Source organism: Perissodus microlepis, chromosome 22 (assembly GCF_051167445.1).
Source record: "Perissodus microlepis isolate ML-2025 ecotype Zambia chromosome 22, ASM5116744v1, whole genome shotgun sequence".
Lineage (NCBI taxonomy): Eukaryota > Metazoa > Chordata > Actinopteri > Cichliformes > Cichlidae > Perissodus > Perissodus microlepis.
The window spans coordinates 20,237,162-20,253,338 of record NC_140481.1 but is presented as its reverse complement, the minus strand read 5'-3'; the positions used below and the strand labels follow the sequence as shown (position 1 = coordinate 20,253,338).

The 16,177-nt window shown below is 41.3% G+C and overlaps 1 protein-coding gene across 1 annotated transcript in view; it reads right to left on the bottom strand.

Annotated features, from left to right (window-relative positions):
• Nucleotides 1-16,177, bottom strand: part of slc45a4a (solute carrier family 45 member 4a) — a 54,544-nt gene that overhangs the window by 5,837 nt on the left and 32,530 nt on the right. Inside the window, exons 4-15 of the mRNA XM_084920282.1 lie at nucleotides 5,397-5,585; nucleotides 3,993-4,172; nucleotides 3,700-3,890; nucleotides 3,433-3,613; nucleotides 2,592-3,053; nucleotides 2,063-2,334; nucleotides 1,808-1,969; nucleotides 1,425-1,524; nucleotides 1,237-1,317; nucleotides 1,010-1,140; nucleotides 766-834; nucleotides 526-680 (exon numbers count right to left, since the gene is read on the bottom strand). Of these exons, the coding sequence (XP_084776408.1) occupies nucleotides 526-680; nucleotides 766-834; nucleotides 1,010-1,140; nucleotides 1,237-1,317; nucleotides 1,425-1,524; nucleotides 1,808-1,969; nucleotides 2,063-2,334; nucleotides 2,592-3,053; nucleotides 3,433-3,613; nucleotides 3,700-3,890; nucleotides 3,993-4,172; nucleotides 5,397-5,585 (2,173 nt within the window). The remainder of the gene's footprint in view (nucleotides 1-525; nucleotides 681-765; nucleotides 835-1,009; nucleotides 1,141-1,236; nucleotides 1,318-1,424; nucleotides 1,525-1,807; nucleotides 1,970-2,062; nucleotides 2,335-2,591; nucleotides 3,054-3,432; nucleotides 3,614-3,699; nucleotides 3,891-3,992; nucleotides 4,173-5,396; nucleotides 5,586-16,177) is intronic.

The window sequence follows — 16,177 nt, the reverse complement described above, 5'->3', positions numbered from 1 at the left end:
TGTGTTTTCCTTAACTGATGAGCAAGTGGTTGCTGTAGGTTGCTGGCTGCTGCTAGGTGAAACTGGTCCCAAAGTAGGTGCTACATCGAAAACTTCCTTGTAATGGCTATAACTGCTGGCAGGAGGCAACATTTAATAGTATTTTCCATGGAGCACAGCAATCCATCTGCAAATACTCACTAACAACTCACCATGCGGTAGTAAACTTGAAAAGGTTCACTTTCAAAGTAAAAGTTGTGCATTAGCACTGCAGTCATCACATTTTCATGGCGTAGTTGGAGTCTAGTTGGAGTAGGCCTGTGTGACTGGGGCTATATTTCACAGCAACTGCCAGATGGTTGAGGACAGGTCCCTAAGTTTAGGTGACTGGTTCCTTATGTGGTTTAACCTACATTGTCCCACTTCCAAAATGGCAAACAAGTTAATGTCACGTTAGTGATCATCTGACTGCAAAACCTCAGTAAAGGCCTATTTCTTAGTTTGTGTGTGCATTGCTTTATGGCTAAGAACGTGTAGTTTTCTCACCCGTTGTTTGGAGTTGGATAAATAACCAGGAAGCAGGCAGTAAAGAATCCAAGGAGGGAGCCCCCAGAGGCCACCATGGGAATGACACGAACGCTGCCAACAGCTTCCACTACAGAACCCAGAGCTGAGGCCACCAATATCTGGCTGATGTACACCTGAAGAATCACAACACAGTTTTCTCGATACAATATATGACATGAATGTAAGTGGCAGAACTAAATGACTTTATTGAACGCTCACCTGACAGGACAGGATGGCACAGTCGATGCCAAAGCCTCTGCGAGAGTTGCCAGGACTGTGCTGGATATACTGAAAAATGCAAAGAAAGTTATTAGTCCCAAAAGACATGATAATTATTTTCTAACAAAAAAAGTAGGATCCTTTAAAATTACTAGCTATTCTTTAACCATGCATTTAATTCATATCTTTGTAGATTCATATCTATATTAGATCATTCAGCTTTTTTAATTGAATATATCTGTACCGCTTTCATTTCGTGATATTGTCCCAGTAGAGCATAAGGACAGTAGGAGATACTCATGGAGATGATGCCCATGCTGCTGATCATCACCATGGCCACGTACACATTAGGGAAAATTGCCATGACTGCAGTTCCTATGAAGGAAAACACAAAAAAGAGGGAGATTAGGGCACTACTGACTATCCAGTGTGCTTTTCTACTCTACTGTGGTCTATTACTGCAGTTCATACCTATGGAGAATCCAAGTGTACCCAGGATGTAGATAACCTTAATGCTCAAGTCAAAGTTGTCGAGATATTTTTGAAGAATAGCTAGAAAAGAGAGATTTGTTGATTGTTTACTCAAATGATTAAAAGAAAATCCACTTTCTAACCAGGAAAACTGAATGATGTGAGCATGTGCTCTTGCGCATGGCTACCTGAACATGTAGCTGCAGTCATGGCATATATACCCAGGCCCCAGCATCCCATCTGAACTCCTTTGTGATAGTTATCCAATAAGGTCGAGTTAGAAGGAGCCTGTGAGACAGAAAACTGGGCTTAGTTACATCACTTTTTACGTAAGATGGAGACTGTTTTGCTCTTTTTTTATCCTCCTGCAGCAAAATAAATGACAAAAATCAGAGAAATGAAAAGAAGCCTGTGCAAAGCATTTAAAAAAAAAAGAAAAGAAAAACTGAAACAAGATTGATAAATGTTTTTAGGGTAAATAATTAAAAAAAAAACACGATATATGTTGGTAAAGTAAAGTGAGGTGAAGTGAATGTATGTATATCTGTGCATTTTTGACTGTTTCTCATACTTTAGGATCTCCGTGGTAGATGACTTGTCCCATGAAGTCGGTGAAGAAGACCGCCTCTGCAATGATGGAGAACCAGGTGAGCAGGTGACAGGCACAAAGCCGCAGCAGCTCCTGGGGCATCTTTAGCATGGAGAGCCACAGCAGGCGCACGGTGGTCTCAACCTGAGGGGAGAAGATAAAACATCACACATTACGGTTACCAGCGAGGACAAACAATACAGACTCGTTAAGCATCACACCCCTCCATCCACACACCTCGCCCTCTTCACTCTCCGTGTCCCCGCTGGAGGAGTTGGTGTTCCCGCTGCGGTGTCTGTTCCTCTGCCTGTTCCTCCTCCTGTGCCTGGCCTCCACTTCGTACAAGTCATTCATGCTGCGGGACGGCTTGATGAGAAAAGCTGCATTGGCTCGGCGGTAGCGGTAACGATGATTACCCACGCGGCCGTAGTAAGAAAAAGTGCAGGACGGCTGGCGGTAGAAGGTGTGGCGGTGGCGTGACTGTCTCATAGGAGCTCCAGTACTGGCAGCTGGATGAAGAGAGAGTTTGTTAATGGGTTCATCTTTTAATAACTACTATAACACTGTAGGGAAATTATCCAGGGCTTTCATGCTAAAATTTAAAGAAACTTATTTAGCATTATTGTGCTATTTTTCTAAACTAAAGTTGTTTACATCAGAACAATTTCACATGACCAAATTTGACTTTCCCAGTATAACTAAATATGACTGGGTTAACATATATCAACAAATAACAACATGGCTATAATAACGTAAAGATGCTGACCTTTGACCATTCCAGCACGGTGTGCCTGTCCTTTGGAGCTCAGCCTGTTAGTGCCAAGTGCGTCAGTGTTAGTAACGCTGGCTAACAGCCGCCCATTCAGCGTCCGCTGCTCGTTGAGCTGGTTGTTCAGCAGCGCCTCCTGCCCGTCGTCGTTTTCCATTTCTTGCAGGAAAGCTGAGAGGCGGGAAATCCTGGGGGTGGTAACATTCGTTTGATTGCTGCTGTTTTGGGGGCGGAGCAAGTCTTGACTTCCCGTGCTGCTGCTGCGTCTGATGCTGGCGAATCGGAGGGGTGGGGTGCTGCGATTGGGGTTGAAGAAGGGAGCGGTTGTGGAGGGGGAGCCGTGATAGGGCGAGAGGTGATCGGCGAAGATGGAAGGCTCTATGTGGCACAAGAACATCGCATCGTGGTCGAGGTGATCGAGGGTTGCGTCTGCCATGGCGAGGACGCTGTCGCTTTTACCTGGAGAAAGAAGAGGGGGAGGTGATGCAATCAGTTTAGGTGTCAGAAATTTAGAGAAAAGCGAAAGAAACAGGGCAGAGAAAAAGGGATGAAGTTACAGCTGCACTGAAAAAAAAGAGAGAAAGAGCAATGAAGTATTTTTATAAGTGGAAATAAAAGTCTTTGTGACATATGGTCACACGGATCCTGAACTTCCTTTTGCTCTCTTTTTGCCAAGGAAACATAAAAACCAAACACCAAAATAGTATACATATGTTGCTAACTTCGGGTTTATTTGGATTCCCTTGGCACAGTGACCATCTTTTTTTGATCATTTGAATTGAAAACCATTTAAAATAGATTTTGCTAATTTAAAAAAAACAGAAGTTTCTGAACTTACTTCTCACAAGCTCCACCTCCAGGAAGTCCATGTCTCCATGCTCTGACTGGTCATCTTCGTATGGGTCATAGAGGTCGTAGCTCTCTACCGTATCATCCTCACCGATCATTTCTAATTTGGCGCCGAGAAGTCCGGCCCTGCCATTGGCCGATGTTTGAAGGTGGGCAGGATCCAGACTTTCCTGTCGAGAGAGCAGTGAAAGGAAGTTTTCTGTGATGTCACTGAAAAAGTCTATTTCTACTAAAACTGAACTTCACGGTTCAGTACCTGCTCGAGCCTGTCGTGTTGCGGCGAGTACTGCTGCTCCTCGATACTTAAGAGATGCAGCACGACGGAGACAGAGAAGAGGATGGCTGCAAAGAAGAAGAGGATCTGCTCCTGCGACTTGAAGACTGCTCTGAGGAACGTGTGCGTCCAGTCCAGACCTCCAAGCGCGTAGCCGACTGCGCCGCCTAGACCTGCGGGCAAGAACACACACAACAAACACGCGACAGGTGAATTCTGCTCTTTCGCAGTAATGGCGGAAAATATTTTATCGCTGTGTTTATCATCAGCTGTACCTGCAGAGGCGGCGTGGATATTCAGTGCCATGTCTTGCTCCTCTGTGTCTGCCACGTCTAACAGGTATGCTCTGATTGGTCCCTCTGTGGCATCCGCACAAAAGTCCAGCACCACCACACCCAGCACAGTAAGAACAATCCCTATTGGTTGTCTCCCCTGCTCATCACCGAGTGACAGACCTGCCAGAGAAACACAGAGATGTTTTTCAGTGCTTATCTTACTTTAGGTTTAGAAATACAAAAATAAAAAGGTCAATAATTATCAAGAAGAAATGTGTAGCACAACGAAAAAAATAAATTAATTTATGCTGATGTGACCAAGCATGGTAAGAGCTAACAGCACATTACTGAATGACAATAGACACAAACAGGTCACTGCACATTTCCCATACTGCGTTGCATGTCAAGTGTGACCTTGTGTACCACATGACATTTGTGACCCGGTCTGCGCCCCCCCCTGCACCCCGAGGGCCTGAAGCTGTATAAATGTATGTGAACAACACAGTGTGCAGTGGGGTGTGTACTTTGACTGTATTGTGTGTTGTTGAGGCAGTGTGACTAAGCATGACAAACTCAAATCCATTAACGTCAGGGAAATAGAAACATTCATAGAAAGAACAGCGGCGTGTCAGTATGTGCGCTTGTGTACATGCGGGTGTTTTGTGTATTTGTGTGTATGCGTGTGTATAGGGGGTGGGGGGACAATGGAGCCACGGTACGCACTAGCAAGGCACCCAGACAGGAAGTGAACTGTGATTGGTAGAAAGGGGGAAGCAAACAGGAAGCATTTCCCTGTGAAATGCCTGCTCTTGTGTTCCCATGTCAACACACACACTCACTTACAGCTACACACACACACACACACACACATTCATTCACAGGTTACTACAGCTTTCCCATGTCGTCCTGGCTCATTCACACATATTCGCCTATACTTACATGGAAACGCACACGTTCTCTTATTTATTCACTCATTTCTCTCAGACAGGTCACTGTTTGTTTCCCACGTTAACCCTCCCAGCACAAACACACACACACACACACCTCCCTGGTGCCCTTAATTGACCCGAGTGCCACTGCAGAAGAATAGAGGCAGAACAGAATAGATGTGAGTAAAACTGAATAGAATTTGCTGACAGAAAACTGTTCACACACCTCTTGTTCTTATTTATAACTCCTTTGACATTTCATTTGGTTATATTTAGAGATGTGTACAGGCCCCGTACACTATTGTTCTACATTAGGCACACATTTGATTATGGGTCACACTATTATATTATGGCTAAAGGAAAATCCTGAACTCTTGACCCCTATAGTGAGGTTTGCTATAACTGCTCTGTTGTTCTCTTCTCAGCTAATGCACACAGAAAATGTCTCATTAAGAAAAAAACCCCAAAAACGTACCTATCAGTGATCCATTCAGAAACAGAGCCACTCCAATCAGTGTTCCTATACAGAGAGCCAGGATGAACGGTCTCCTCCTGCCCCATCGCAGAGTGCAGCGGTCACTGGCCGAGCCGATCAGAGGAGTGAACAAGAGGCCAAGAACTGGACTGAGGAACCACGTCAGACTGTAGTACTGCTCTGGAAGACCTGCACAGCACAGACACAGAGACAGATGAGGTGTGAGCAGAGATAGAGACAGTGAGAGCTAACAGCAGGTGCGCAACACAGATGTGACTGTGCTTCCACCAGGGGGCGCAAGCTGCATTCAAACTGTTCAGGTTGAGAGTTATAATTTCTGATTAGTATAAATATTAAATCTTTTAAATTAAATATTAAATAAATATTTTATTTTTTTAATATAGAAATTAGGCAATTGCAAAATTTAAATTAGCCACACATAGTGTCACATAAACTGTGACACTAATATTAAACATAACTTTATTTATATGATTAGATACCCATGTTTAGCATCATTGCATACAGACATCCTTGGCTTACAATTATTTAGAAATATAATTTCATCCATCCAACAGCAGAAACGATTCTTTCAACAAAACCAGCAATCAGCCAGCCTGCTGGTTAATGCTGCTCACTGTCATCATGATTAACATAATAATATCCTGCTTATCTGATATTAATTAACACATGTAATATTGCAATCGGGTAATAGGCTTTTCAGTGACTCACTATGTGACAGCAGGTCGCAGTCACAGGTGAAGTGCACTGCCACATAAATTGGTTGTTTGTGCTGTTACTGCTGCTGCCTAAGAGCTGACCTGAGGCTGACTTTTTCAACACCTTCTGTTAAAGCCTACACGAAGATAAAGAGGAGAAAGCCACAGCAACCGGCCCCGACGGCAGGATTTATCTCAGGTCTGCTGAGCTTCTGTGTGTTAACGTTCCCCCTGGATTACCGCACAAAGGAATTCGACAGAGACTCCGGTGCTCTTTTTAATGCAGAGAAAATGAGCGAAAATTGAGTGTGGAGGCTCAGTGATCAGGTTAGTCAGGCTTTTGTCAGTAATCGACACAAAAGAAACTGCCCGACAGTGACTCGCCTGTGTTAAACAATTCAATTATGAGCTCTCAAACGAAGGAAGGAAATCTCCTTTTTGTCGCTTCTTCTGAAAGCACAAGAGCACTTATGCATTTCTTATTAACTACTGCTTAAATAAACAGCAGTAAACGGAAAGTATTACTTCTGACTAAATAGGAGCGAAGAAAGACAGGAAAACTTTTATTTTTCTATTCAACATTCATTTCCTGAATTAAATGGATTGAGCTCAGCATAACCCAGACTGTTATGTGAACCTTGTTACTGAGCGCACATTTAATTATCTTTATGCGCCGACTTTCCAGCGTCGGAAACCAGGTGAGGATTTCAAACACATCCGATGAATGATGGGGCCCCAAATTAGGATGGGCCAGTGGAAATAACTAAAAAGACACTCAGGATGCAGCAAACTAATGGAAACGCACACATGCTTTTGATATCTCTCAATAATACCACTCAACACTGTGTAAACCCATCAAACACACCTGTCGCCAGCAAAAATAGCTCTTAACCCCTCTTAACCTGAAGTATGTACTTAATATTTTATAAACCTAGCATAAATTCACTGTTGATTATCATCATCAAAGATTAAAAATACATTGAAACACATTATGAGATTAGCAGAGATAAGGTTACTGCAAAGTAAAACAGATTTCTGGTCCATTTAAAAGCCACATGACATGACACAGTTCAGAAATGAACCACTTCTAGCTCCTTAACACAAATATCTAATTAGCCAATCACGTGTCAGCATCTCAGTGCATTTAAGTGTTCAGACATTGGAAAGATGACCTTCTTCCAGCAAGATAACACACTAAATCACCTGGAACTGTTTTCTTGAACATGATAGATGGTTAACTACATTCAAAGAACCTCCCCAGTCACCAGATATCAATGCAATAGAGCACTTTGGGATCTAGTGGAGCAGGAGAGGCACTTTGTTGAATCTGCCCCAGGAAGATATTTAAGGATGATCAGCCATCAGTCAGCCATTGGGATCCAGTGTTGGCTGTGTCCAAGCCAGCTGTTTACACCTGTATCTTATACAAACTGTTGCAAGCAAGAAGAAAATCAACTTCTCACTTCTAAGACAAGCTGTTTGCTTAGTCTTTGCTTCTACAAACCGTCTGACTTCCCCCCACATGCTGCCTCTGCTGATTCAGCACTTCCTCCTTGAGGGCAGGTATCAAGTAGGATTTGTCAAGATACTTGGAAAGCCTTGCGTTTGACTTTTTGAAACGTGTTCTCAATCCACGGCATTTAGTGAAACCAGTCAGACTCACTGTTTTGCTAAAAGGTGACACTAGACTGGGATCAGATGGAAAAAAAGAAAGTTATCTGAGTGGAGTGATAGGATAAAAGGATATAGCTGTAAACCAGAAAACTGGCATTACTTTTATTTGCTTCTAAGTCTGTGTATTCAGTCAGATAATTTAATTTTCCTAATTTGTTTCACTGATAAACAGAAAGTAAAATCGAGTTTCTTTGAGTCATCACGCCCATTTAGTTATCAATGCATTAGTGAGATGGGAAGCGGAGGAGGCGGAGGCAGGCAGCCCTTTAAGCTAAGTGAAGTCAGCTGAATTGCAACTTTATCGTTGCCTCATTGGCAAACTGTCGCTCGGATGTGGCTCACTGAAAAATGAATGCCATTTGGCTGCCGCACAAAGACAAGGAGAGACACTGAAACACTGAAAAGGTATGAGGTCATTCTCTGAACCCTGCTTAAAAACTGGGAAATTAACTTTCAAAGTATTCAAAAAGCACCACGCCTCTTTAATGTCAAAACGAGAGGGTTGACCACTATTTACTGAACCACACAAATCTAAAGGCCAATTTGGGCAGAAGCCACCAGCAATGTTGTGGATATAAACAATAAAGAGTAGCACATTGCTGTAACTAAACGGTTACAGCAATAAAACTCCTGGTCCCAAATTTAGTAGTCACATTACAGTTATCACTTTTATTTTAAGTCACTATGGCCTACAGCCAGTACTGCCAGTTCACATTTTTGTTCTTTCTTTCTACTGTCTGGCTTTGAGGTAAACTTTATTAAAGAGTAGAAAAAGAAAGATTTTGTGTATGCTTTACTTCATTAAAATGATAATGCTTAATACAGTGCAATAAATACCTACCTGTGTGTAGTGTGAAGAGGTTTCTGAAATTAACTCTTTAAGTGGTTTTAGCAAAAAGCCAAAGTTTTTTTTATTTATTTAGTTAGTTCTGCAACAATTCACTTTAATAAGAAGAGAGACAGCAGAAATGCAGAACTGCTGATCAATACAAGCAAGATGCCAATGATAGTTAATTCCTCAGTGGGCCAACAGATGGAAGAAACTTGGAGAGAGCAAGTGAGTTGATGGCATCAAATCTAATTGAGAGAAGATTAAGACTTATCTGAATTTTTAAATGGACTTTCGATTTTCTCAAGGAGTCCTCTTTTAAGAGATAGACGTCAATAACTGAGTGCCACCATATCTAATTATCAATTGCTGACCTCCCCAGAAGTCCACGAACAGACGGTAAACTCCGAGGTCGCCATGTCAGGTGCAGGGTCAAGATCCTTTCACACAATCCTCATCAGTCCATAGAAGTCCAGGCGACAAATCTAATCTGACTCATTTTTTTCAAATAACCAGTGTTGATGTCCGATGTTGATGTGTAGAAATTTCCTGGAAATTTGGAGGTTTGTGGGAATGGAGTTGTTTGCTTGCAAAACCCTGCCATCATGTGAAAAACTGTCTGCTGCAATCATGGTAATTTTTCACTGCTGTTGATGAATCACATGTTTCTGTTTGGCAGGAATTGTGGTCTGAAGATAGCCTTGCAGATCTGTGAAACAAACTCTGAAGCAGAAACAGCAACTTCAAGGTTAAACTGAGAGCTGGACAAGCAGCAGTGAGAAAAGTGAGACAGTCTCACATCCCTTTGCTTTTGCTACATTGCTGCAAAGGACAAAACAGAGACTGCAATTCACACGGAGCAAATCTTTTCCATCGCTTTTCACTGCGAAGAAGCAGGAGGCAGAGGCAACTGAAGGTTGAATAACAAGTCGGCCTACATTTACATTTGGAAACTTTTCATTAGCAGATCAAGTTAACACCAGGTGTCGAGACTTCATCCGCTATAGCGCTTAAACACATTGATCAGCAACGTCGGCACTCACTCACAGCGGAGGTGTCGTCATGGACTCTGGATGAAAGCCGGTTAGCTTCGATCACACCGAAACTGATATCACTGTGACACATTTCTTTACTGTAACAGCTGCTGATGTGACTCACTTGAAGCAGAGTGCATTACATACTGCTGCTCAGGTTTTCTCAGCATGCTGCCAAAGAAAAACAACAGGCTGGACTATGCAAATATAATTACCTATAGCCATAGCTATAGGCCATACCTATAGCCTCAAAAAATGACTTATTAACTGTTACAGCTAATGAAGGATATGAGTAATCAAAGGGAGAGAAAAAAAACAGCCAACAAAGACCTCGCAGAGGCCTCTTCTTAAATGCTTTTTGGAGGATTTTATTGCAATTAACTGATAAATAATCTGGTTTCCAGATGCCAAAGAAGTCTGCGCTTATGCTTTAGTGAATGACATTCTAGTATTCTTTAAATACCTTACTAATCAACAGGTATTTGTGTCTGTGTGATATACCCATATCGCCAAGGCTAACAACCTAAACTCTAGAGATAATCAGCTTTATCTCATGAGAGATGATGAAAAGTTGTAAATCTTCACATTTTTTAAATGGTAGGCTATTCATTTTCAGCTTATCAACAAACAGATTTATCAACAAGTACATTTCTGCCCCACTCATCCAAACAGAGAGCTCATTGAGTCTTGAGGAGCACTGTGGTCAAGTCTCTTGGTCTGTGAGGCATGTACACGTGAATATAATGTGTGTCCTTGTGCCTGCCACCTTGGATTTGTATGTTTTTCTAGAGGAAGATATAAATTCATAGCTATAAGCACTTTTAAGTGGCAGGAACATTGAGCCTTTGACCTCACTTTGACTTTACAGCTCATCATCCTGTTGTCCCGTACAAATGTTCACCTCTCTCTTTCTCATGAACAGGCCGTAAACTAGGCTTGACCCTTGTCACCGTGGCGACCAGGTCTTGGGAACTCTGTCGCCACGGAGACTCCATCACCTTTGCTTCCTGGCTCCTAATATGGCTGTGTCATTCACACAGTGCTTCCTGTTGTTTGGTGAGTTCAGACTGAGGAACAATTTGTTTCTTTAAGTTTTTTTCTCAATTTTTTAATACCCTTTTCAATCTTTTGTTTCTCTCTCTCATAAACACACACACTAACACACCCAAGAACGCACGAATACCCAAGAAAATAACACATAACATGCAAAAGCCACATACGCAAGACCGGGAGACAAAGCAGCAGATAGGAATCGGTCTGTCGGTAGGTTTGTCAACATCAAAACAGGAAAACTGTTTCTAGTAAACAGTTCCCACACAAAACACCAGAAACACAGTCAACATGCAGGAAATACACACATGTCTCAGTTCCCACACATAGACACAGACTTACAGTCTCACCTATGGAAATAATAATAATATTAATAAAAAGGAGCTCACACAGCTGAGTTCCCACACAGTTTGAGTACAGTAAGGCCAAATGCACACTCACACAGGGAACAATACTGAGAGAATCAAGAAGCAGGAAGCATTTTAGAAAAGAGAGAACAAGAAACAAGTGCAGTAACAGACAAGGAAGGGAGGAAACGGAGAGAAAGAGGGAGTGTGAGAAAGGATTAAGATCAAAGCATTTGAAAACAGAGTTAGGATAAGGTGAGAGGAGGAGAAAAGGGAGGAAAGACGGAAGAATGAAGATAGAGGGACAGAAAAAGTTCATATTTGGGCTGTCACATGGCTGTTAAGCATCGCCAATTGATTGTGGGAAAGAAAAATGTTCAATCTCCTCCGTCTATCATCAAAGAGGGTTTTTTGTTGTTGTTTTTTTTAAAGCTACGCACATTTCCTGAATATACGCACACACACACACACACACACACGTGCGCACGGACTAAAAACTGAGCTTAATGTGTGACTGTTGGAAACACAAATCTCCCATTCATCCCAAATTTCATGTGTGTCTTGTCGTCACTGCACTATAAAATACACAGTAAAACTTTGTAGCTTCAATTGTTTTCAAACCACTTTTATTGTGAATAAAGCAGCTTTGAAACACTATATCAAGATATGCTGTATTCTAGTGTCAATCAAAAGGACAATGAATCTGAGGTTGACCTGAAGTTCACACTGAGATCTTCATTTGAGCAAACTACTTTCAACCTACTTGGAATAAATTACTCCCACTGTGCTTTTATGTTCTGCAAAGAAAGTCCTCAGATCACTTACAGCCTGCATGCTTCTCTCACATTTTCACAACAGTCCCCTCCTTGTTTTCTCTTGTACAGTTCATTTGAATTTGTTCCCTTTAGCTACATGTTGAGCGAAAAACTTCTCCAAAAGTTGTAAAATCTATCGGATGCTTTCTGTTGCTATAACGGGGCTTCAAAGCAAGACGTGTTTAACAAATGTAAGTACGACAACAGTGAGTGACACCTCTCTTTAATTATCTGCAGAGCTGTCTAAACAAAATGACCAACTTAAATCAAGTTAATGCTAAAGTGTAATAAGAAGTTTACATCAAAGGCAGTTTGACATATTAGCCGGCAGCTGGAATAATCATAACTTAAACATGTGATGCTCAGTTCATACCACTGACAGCTGCATGTTGTCTGTATGTGACTGATAATTAAGTGTCTGAATAAATCGCGTCCGTTTTCAGTCATTTTCTATTAGATCAGGCATGTCAAAGTAATTTTACAATGTGGGGCACGTCCACCCCACTTTGACTCCAGTGGGCCGGACCAGCAAAAACTCCTCTTTCTGTCAGGGTAAAGAAGTTTAACTACGCATTTTAATGTATAATAAGAAGTGAAATTTCAACAATACATTGCAGTTTTTCTACATGATAAATTAATGCTTCTTTGGGCTTAAACTCAAACTTAAACTGTAAGAAGTAAATGTGTGCAGTGGGCCCATTCTGGCCCCCGGACATCAAACAGTAAAGTTTATCTGATAATATCACTTCTTAAATTTCTTCTAGATTGAAATGCTTGCACATGGAGGAGAGGCTAGACACGGATGGTTGCTCCGGCTGGTCTAAGTCATCTAAACTGTCTAATAGTAGTCTAATCCTCCAAAGTGTAACTCATATTCACCTTATTTAAAGAAAAACAAAAAACATAAGCAGCCAAAGAAGTTGCTCTACACATCTGCACTTATTTTTTGCTCCTTGCTTAAAAATGTGGTCACATAAGTGAGACAGCGAGAGTTCGTTTCTGCTTTTCCTCCAAAAGTTCTTAATCAGTTATAATTGATCTCTGTTGGGCAATCAAACACCACTGCTCTGACCCAAATGCCTCCAGATCAAAGAATGCAAGTGTGCCACTTTTGAAAAGGACACAGTTGGAAGAAGACGAATTTTCCCTAAATGTGCTGATAAAATGACGCCTGTAGAGTGAAAACTGTGGACTCAGCAGCGGGTTACAGAGAAAAACTTCAGAAGAAATGTTTTGCTTTGCCCACTCTGTCGGCTAATTTATCCACTCTAGCTGTGACTATTCTGTCCGCTCAAACTAAAGGGGTTTATTTCTTCACAACAAATAACAAACAAATCATTTGAAGATGATGCACGTATTGTGCAAACTAGGCTTTTATGTCAGTTTTAAAGGGCATTTCTGCAAAATTCCATTCATATATATATAAATATATATATTATTTAGGAATAAATATTAAACTACAACCAATCTAATTATTTTTTTAATTTTCTTAATTGTTTAGCGTGTTGAGCCAACATACTGGTACCTGGTCTCGCTCCGCCTCTCTCGCACCATTAACTGTAAATGATCAAGCTCCACTGGAAAACAACAAAACTTAACTCCAAACGTTAAATCAAACAATCAGTCCTTTTCCTACAAAACAAACAATCTTATTCTCTCCTATTCCAGCCCTTCACTACTCTCTCTCTCTCTTTCCGTTCCCATTCCTCCCGTTCCCATTCTCCCATAAACCCCCCAAAAACAATCCTTTCATATCCTGCGCTGGCGTGAGAAAACCACAAGAAAAATGACAAGGGTCCAGAAAAGAGGGAGAGAAACGGTGTGAAAAGTGAGAGTAGGGTAGAGGTCATGATGGGAGAAAGTGGGCAGGAAGGAAGGAGGGCGAGAGCGAGAGAACGAGAGACAGAGAGAGCGAGGAGAGGAAAGGAGGAAGCAGGTGGTCTTAAATAAACAAAACATGCAAACTGAGTCAGGTGTAGCACTCAAAGAGGAAGGAAGAAAGAAGGGGAAGAAATGTGGTTTGTAACAGATGGGGCCGTGAGGGCAGAATTAAAATTTAGACTCTTATGGTCAATGTTTCATTATTGATAAGTGTTTGGCAGTGGGTTCGATTCCAGCAGGAGGGAAGAAGAGTTCTTCTTGCAGCTCATTTCAAATCTGCAAATATGTAGAATTAATATCTTTGAAGTCTGGGACAGATATCTGCTGATGTTAAAGCAAAATTTCAGCGTATATCTGTGAGGAAAACAAATCCTCATGTTGTTTTTTACCTTTTTAATTTGTTCTGGAAGAGAGTGGTTTGAAGGAAGATTAAACTGACTGATTGCTGAAGTACAAACTGAGCTTCAAAAGACATTTTATGCTCTAATTTGCTGTTGGTGTTCATGCTTTTCCTTTTAACCTGCCATTTGCCCTAACTGGAAGAGCTGGGAATTAGGGCTGGGCGACATGGCCTAAAATTCATATCGCGATATAATTTGAAGCATGTGCGGTAACGATATATCGCGATATATTCTTTTCTTCTGTATAACGTATTTTCCACACTATAAGGCACACTTAAAATCCTTTAATTTTCTCAAAAATCGAGAGTGTTCCTTATGTATGAATTCTGGTTGTGCTTACTGACCTCGAACCGATTTTGGCGTGCAGAAATCTGTTAAAACATGTTTTAGTACAACTTTGGTAAGCCACACTGCTTGATGGATTGTCAGAGCATTACGGCTGCTTCGCGGAGTAATCTGGGTCCAAAACTCCATCCATTTTAGGTCCCAAAGTCAAACGAACACTGAGAGTTAAAAACGGTCTAAATTCTTTAATCTTTAATAAAATCATCAGCGTTGCCGCTTTACCAGGTGTAACAATTAAGTTTAACATCCAGGCATCCATGAAAACAGAAGTTATTAAATTTAACGGAGTTAGAAGTTAGCAGGAAGTTAGCTCGCTAGTTTCCACCTAAACATTTCATACCATGTTCTGACTGAGAGATTTTTGAAACTAATTAAAACGTACAGCTCTGCTACCACTTCCGATATAAATGAAGACAGAAAACTGCAGTGGCGTTTGTAGGGTTACTGAAGTTGGACTACCTGGTATATAATGTTGTGCTACGTGATTGCTAGCGACATAGCTATGTTAGCATAACATTAGCACAGTGAAGCTGGAGTATGAACGCCAACTTTTTTTCCACTTGATAAAAGTTAACGTGAGGGATTCTGGTGGTCAGGGACAAATGCAATCGCATAGCAGGATGCTATACACGGGGCAAACTTCAGTCAGGAGAACAACTGAGATTATTCATCCACAATACAAGGTTAGTTATTAATATACTGCAACAACATGGGAATAGAGCAGCTGCGAGAGAATTCAACATTAATGTATCAATGTTCATCTCTGTGCTATGACTGTCGGCATAATTTGCAGATGATAATGGTTGTAGCCACTGCGATGCTTTCGACCAAAACAGGTGCAGCTTGATGACATCATCAACATGCGCTATCGCGATAGAGCGGTATAGAGATTGACAGACCACGTGACTTTCGCGCATTGCATGCCGGGAACTCGTGGCAAAACAATCAAAGCAATTTGATGCACCGCAAAACGTTCATTCTCCGGTTCCAATAAATTCTTGGTTTTTCTTTGCCCCCCAAAAAAAGGTATGTACAAAACGAAGGAGAACAAAGACAGACTGGATGAAAAGTCAAAGAAAAGATACGAGGAAAAAAATCAAAGGAGTGAAAGGGTCAGACCCTTACAAGCACACAGAGCGGACAAAATACGTTAGCGTGCTGCCCAACTTTCACCACGTTCATATTTATAATTATACGGTTCTTGGAGTGAGTGCATACACTCATGAAGTTTAGTAACTTCAGGTCACTGCAACAAGCCCAGCTACAGTTTACCGACGGATGGGTACAGGACCTTGAAATGCACCGAGTAGAACGAAAGACCATCATATGAACAAAGGTAAGTTTACCAGTCTCACAAATCGTCTTCATAAATACACATTCTTTAACCGTTTATTAATAGGACCTTTGAGCTCAACGGTAATTAATTAGTAGTGGAAATAATTTCTGGTACGGATTACAGAAATGTAGCAGTGACAATAATATTGTATGCTGTAATCGTACTGGGCAATTAGTGATACAAAACAACTGTTTTACCCTGTGAATAAAAGTATATGTTTTTGTCAATGTACCATGGTAATAACAGAAGCGAAATTATTATTATTATTACTATCATTATTTATGCACAATAAACAAAGGAGCATAGCGCGACAATTTCTGTTCAGCGCCAGACTTGCTTGTAACCTATATCAC